Source organism: Phaethon lepturus, unplaced genomic scaffold (genome assembly GCF_000687285.1).
Source record: "Phaethon lepturus isolate BGI_N335 unplaced genomic scaffold, ASM68728v1 scaffold4633, whole genome shotgun sequence".
NCBI lineage: Eukaryota > Metazoa > Chordata > Aves > Phaethontiformes > Phaethontidae > Phaethon > Phaethon lepturus.
Window position 1 is genome coordinate 38,655 of NW_010526830.1, and position 6,330 is coordinate 44,984.

Genomic DNA, 6,330 nt, shown 5'->3' on the forward strand with positions numbered 1-6,330 from the left:
GGGGCAAACTTGCATAATTTTTGTGCTGTCAAATTGAAACCAATCATCTTCTTCCATTGCTCTGTGGTGTTAATGAACAGAACTGTTCTGTGTAAGAAACAACTTCAGCAACTGCCTAATTTAAGGGACTCCGAAATCCTCCTCCTGCACAGCTTGCCTTACTTTTTGGAAGTGACCAATACCTTCATAACTACCATTGCTTGGTAGAGTATAATCAGAGGAACAGAATAATGTCAAACTGAAATTAGGAAGAAGATAGGAAATATATGTACCTTTTCATTTAATACCGAGGGGGGGGGGAATCTATGCTATGTCTGTGCTTTTGCATTGGCCTCATTCCTGTATTTGACAAAATCCTGTGGAAACAGCCGCTGACAAACAGTTACAGGTCTTCTAGAAGTAAAACTAGAAATCCTCACTCACTGAAGTGACTCTTTTTTCAGACTTTTGCCGAAAAATCCATTATTCAACATCAGTTCTGTTGGCCACTACTTGCTTACTTTAATCTCTCTGTCTGTGCTTTTGCATTGGCCTCATTCCTGTATTTGACAAAATCCTGTGGAAACAGCCGCTGACAAACAGTTACAGGTCTTCTAGAAGTAAAACTAGAAATCCTCACTCACTGAAGTGACTCTTTTTTCAGACTTTTGCCGAAAAATCCATTATTCAACATCAGTTCTGTTGGCCACTACTTGCTTACTTTAATCTCTCCTTCTTGGGGAGAATTACTATGAATTTGGCCATGTCAGCTAAGACTTCTGTCCATTACCCTGGAACCACTATGTTCAGGCTTCACCTCCGAATTTAGCATGAAACTGACTGTACCTCCCAAAAGATCTGGTATGGATAGGATATAATTGGGTTTTAATGATAATCTGTAACAATGAAGAAAATCAAGTAAAATTCCAAGATACGGCATAACGAGGGCTGAAGGAGCCCACACAATAGGTTGTTCCGGACTGAAACGGACATTTCAACTCAGCTGTATCCCACAACATAGCCCAAGACACGCCATGAGGCTACTGATGTTTCCTACCCATGTCCAGAGTACTCTTCACTCTTAGCTCTGAGGTACGTAAGAAGTTGTCTTGTAGCATTGAACCATTGCGAAATAGTTAAGTGTGATTAGTAAGATAAGAAAGGTTGCTCTTCAACATTACCACACAATCAAGTTAGAAAACTTTGTATCAGAGAAGCAAACAGAAATCCTTGTAAGAAATCTAACTGCCCTCAGTTTTCAGGGTGGCAATGATTAATTGTTCATTTTCTCTAAAAACCCTAGCAGCAAAATCAGAAAAGACGTAACTCCTTATCACCACTCTTGTTGCATTGACACAGTGCCGCTGTGGACAAGAGACTTAAACTTGAGATGCCTAGAAAGTACAACCAGCAAAAATTCATTCAGAAAAAAACTTTGAAAAACAGGAATGAACGCAACTTGATCAAATTCTAACCAAAATAAAGGGCAGTACCACATAACCTGGATCAAGCTCATTGCCCCAAATAAGATTAGTTTCAGACCATTGCAAAAAATACTTTGGGTTCAGGTAAGAGCATCTATTGCCACAACAGCATAAGAATTGCTACGATCTTACAACTGTGAAGAAATTAGGATGTGATTCTATTAATACAGTCTTATTTTCATAACTGAAAAAGCGAAGGAGCAAAATTATGCTGCTCCTCAGAAATCTGCAGCAGGGAATCCTGTTTCTACAATTTCTGACAGTCCCAATGACAACAAACAGCCTACTTTGGTGAACAGGCTTCAGTAACAGCAGTATTACTCAACTAAGTCCTTAATGGTATCCTAGAGTCTCAAACAGTAATTAATTTATTTAGCAAGTTTGAGAAGTATTTCTGAAAAACAAGAACAGTGACTCTGCCTAAAGCAGCAGGTCTGTTTTTTACTTCCATTCCAATGTTTCAACCAAGACATAATTTTCCCCACTATTTTTGGCAAAGCCAAGCAGGGTATTCCTTTTGACAAAGGAAAAACAAGTGACTGGTATCTCAACAGCCAAGATACTGGAAAAGCCTTGTTAGCAATTCCATGTTTCAGATGAGATAGTATGTGGTGAAACTCCAGTGGTGAGCATACTTGATTACTGTACAGTCATGCAAATGCAACAGTGATTGCATACAAAATGTGATAATTCATTTGGTTACTGATAAAAGTGAAATTTTGGAAATCGGGCTTTAATCTTGAATCAAGATAACTTAAGAGAAGTTTTCCAAGTCTGCCACCTCAGCAACCTTAAAGTCAGCACCTGAACTTGTATGAGACAGAACAGTATTTTTAAAGGACTGGTGCTGGTACAAGTGTTAGTGAAGGAGAAGCACAGGTCTGTCTAGTTTGAAAGTGGAGGGACAGGGAGCAGATTCTGGAATGAAGAAACAGGAAGATGGCCCAGCAGGAGGGGCTTGGCATATTTACAGCAGAGCCACTGAAGAGACGCTGTTCAACAGGCTTTTTTATCATTAGGAATTTTCTATATCTTTTAGTAGAACACTTGTCAAAGCCAGCATGGAAAGGAAGAAGACCAGCTCAAAGATAAACACCCTCAAGCACAGCAGTGTTACCATAGAAATGAATAACTGGAGGTGAAATTCAAACCCCACCTTTCACAATAGACATCTTGGTTATTGTAATGCCCCCCTGGAGGACACAGGTTCTGGCCATGCCTAATCAAGACTGCCTAGCACACAAGGTAACTGATACAGAGATGAAAGATGTATGGCTCTCCAGATGTCATGAAGACCACAGATAATCACTAGTCTTGAACAAACTTGAGAAACTCTGATCTGCATACAATGTAATATACACAAGCCCAGACCAGCATGGCATCTTGCTTCTTCAGTATGCTACTTCTACAGTATGTACTAGAGTTATAAATCAGTAGAACTATTTAAACAAGTCCTGAAAACACTTAGTTCCTCACTCGAATTGATATTGCACATCATAAAATACAACGATGTTTTACTTCTTAAATACTTGGACTTTTTCTCCCCCCTCAAACTGTATTTGACTAGAGGCTGAGACTGCTAGCTATGGTGGTATTTGCACCATCTTACTCTGCCAGAACATCATGACTCCAAGAACTTTATCCTCTGCTCCTTAAAGGAACTGAAAAACTCTTCCACATAATATATGGCACCTCTAATAGCTTTGTATTTAATATTTCTTCAATACATTTTCAATATACTTAACTTCTACACCCAAGTAAACATAATTGAATACTGTCCTTGGGATTTGTGAAATAAAACTGATGAATATTTGATGAATCATACCTGACCAGATAATAGTGGCTGAATAATTTGGCAGAATGCCAGGAATGTTCATCAGTTATATCACAAATAAAATAAAATTAAAAAAAAAAAAAAATCACTCAATCCTACTTCCTGCAACTACTAGTGTTATACTTGCTAATAAGAGGGGGAGGAAAATGGAGTAAACTGCTTTACTGCATTACTTCATAGTGCATCCAAGCCTTCCAGGTACCAAAAAGTCAACTTGTCCATTCCTTTGACTTCTGTGTTTGCTGTTCTACCCTTTCCTCCGCCTCCACCTAAATTCTTCTCGAGTAATCTCTGGGCTGCTCTGATATTATGTGTGTCCAAAACCGGACTACAATTAATTTTAAATGTTCAAATGGATCAAAAACAAAAGGAGAAGAAAATGCAGAGATCCATTTTTATTCTAAATTCCACAGAACCTTTGAGCAGAAGAACAGGAAGATCTACCTGCAGGTTTAACAGCAAATAGTTAAAACTCTAAGAACAATATGAGCTAGAAAGCTTCTTTTTAATGGAAGTGCAAGTTTAAGCAGAACGGTGATCGATAATCCTGTGGGTGGTTTTTTTTTTTAATTCAAACTAATCATGTAGATTTCTTTCCCTTTGTGCTACAGGGAACACTAAATTGTAAAATGCCTTTCAAATGGAAAAATATTTCTATTACAACTCCACATACCTGTAAAGTGACTATAGAAGAGGTTAGTCTAGTTAGTGTGTTGCAACACGCAAAGGCAAAGTGCACACGCTTCTGAACTCAGTGGAAAATGCTGGCTTGCAAGCAAATCCATACACAAAAGAAATTTACTGATCATGTAAGATGTTTACTACAAAACAAACAAAAAACCCCAAACTCTGAAAGCTAATTACTGCTTTTTGCTATGGAAAGCTAGGCAGCTTGGTGTAGTTTTTGCAAGACCTTAACAGGTAATGTTTGTGTTACACGCATACTTCTTAAAAATGGTAAAGAAGTGAGGCCTCAGGAACTTAAAACATACACAAAATCCATTTGCTTTTTTTAACCTTATGCTTCACCTACAAAAATACAAGGCTGTCACCTACTTAACTCCTGTGCTTACTACCTCCAGGAAAATCAGAATGTGAATGATTTTATATTTCCGTAAAGAGCCTGTGTACCAGTAATTATGTATTTGAAGGGTAATGCATCCTTTCAATACCACTTGGGCTGGTTCCCAAAGCATCTGCTGGAAAAAGTCTCATCCAGTCACACTCAACAGAACAGCTCCACGGTCTGCCCGGGCCAAGAGACAGCATGTGCTGACCCAGGGCCAGACAATGAGACCACCTTCTTAGCTTCTCCCGTCGGGGAGCCCAGGCAGACTCAAGGTCCTCTTGCTGCTGTTCAGCCACCCGTGGGCCAAAGGAAGAGGTGGCAGAGGATACAGCATAATGAAAGGTTAGCGTCCTGAAAAGAAGGTGTAGACCAAGGAGAGGCTGCAGGAGGAGAGAGGTGGAGTGAAGGCACAGGAGTAGGGAAGTAATGTTTCTTTGGACTTGCATTGATAAATGGGACTAAATGATGTCTCACTCACTCAAGTCAAACGTAATCAAAACTTCACAAAGTAGGATCATTATCCATAACAAGGAAGACAAGTAGCTCATTATCCAAATTTTCAGTGTGATGAAAACCAACTTCAAGCCTTTTCTATTCACCATGTGTTACAAAGACAACTAATCGCAGGGCTGTCTTAATACTAGACTACACATCACAGGCTCAGCCCTGCAAGATACAGGAAAACACCAAAATACCAAAATAAGTTCCAGCCTACCCAGTACCTGAAACTCTTGCATTTTTATTACAGATTTACAGTTTAAAAAAAGGACAAAACTGCTTCAATCTACAGAAACCTGCTTGGACTGGAGCACACCTTTCTCTTTTCTGACCTGAGCCAAATTGCGAAGCTTTATCCAACTTCCATGCGCTGAGCGACTTTTTTCTCCAAATAAAATCTTATTCTTCCCTTGTTCCTGCTCTCCACAGAAATACTCAGCCATGCACCAAGCCCACAAAAAGACAACCCAAAAAACAACACAGGCCGTTTTAAACACAGAAAGCAACCACACAAGCCATCCTCAATGCAAAGGAAATGGGTGAGCAAGCAACAAGGCTACTACTTTACCAGCTCATAACACATCAAAAATGACATGCTGAGAACAAGGCCATACCAACTCCCAAGCAGGACTGAATTTTTCGAAGTCGAAATAAGCTTTACAGTTCATTGTGTCGACTTTTTAACCCTAACTGAAGCAGCATGTCTTATGATGAGATGTGTTTACACAGGAATTTATAGTTCTACAGATTTATTTCATTTTCACGAAGTATTTTGAAAAAGAATTGACAGAAAATTACACACAGCCCCCCCCCGCCCCCCCCGCTTAAGTGGCAGAAGTTTACAGAGCCCTAAGAGTGCTGTTCCTCCACAAAGACTACAGCACTCCTCTTACTTCTGATCTCTGGAAGGATACAAAATAGTAGTCTAAGCCTCTTTGAAAGATGAAGTAAGATTTTTAGACAAAACTGACTTATTGAGAAAAAACAATGGACTGCTTAACCCAGATAACAGAATCTGCTAAATAAATCCACTGAAGTTGCTCACTAACATAATTCGGTCATTTTTCAATTCACCCCAAGTCCTCAGAAACACAAGGTTCCTGCAACACAACATCAAAGCTGAAAAAAGTTCCTTACAACGTAACCGAATTGTGCACACTTTGGTGGTATTTGGACTGCACGCTATCTTAACCTGATTCTAAAAACCAGTTTTATTGTCTAAATTCCACTGCGGTTTCTTTCATCCATATGCCGGCTGCCACCCAGAAAAATAGACTGTCAAACTTTAACAAGAGTTAGCTGCAAGTTAAACTTCGGAAAGGCTTCAAAACCTTCATCCTTCTCCATTTCCTCCTTTGAAAGCCATCTTCCCCACTGACCAAGAAATCTCGTTACTGTCTATGACAAAAATCTGAGTGACAGAAAAGAGAAAAGCAAAACAAGGGAGGACGGTTCAGCGGGGCAGC

The 6,330-nt window shown here is 39.5% G+C and overlaps 1 protein-coding gene across 1 annotated transcript in view; it reads right to left on the minus strand.

Annotated features, from left to right (window-relative positions):
- The window catches only part of NAA15 (N(alpha)-acetyltransferase 15, NatA auxiliary subunit), a 39,875-nt gene extending 34,343 nt beyond the window's left edge, over window positions 1-5,532 (minus strand). Inside the window, exon 1 of the mRNA XM_010283175.1 lies at window positions 5,479-5,532. Coding sequence (XP_010281477.1) covers window positions 5,479-5,532 — 54 coding nt within the window. The remainder of the gene's footprint in view (window positions 1-5,478) is intronic.
- Window positions 5,533-6,330: the final 798 nt, after the last annotated feature.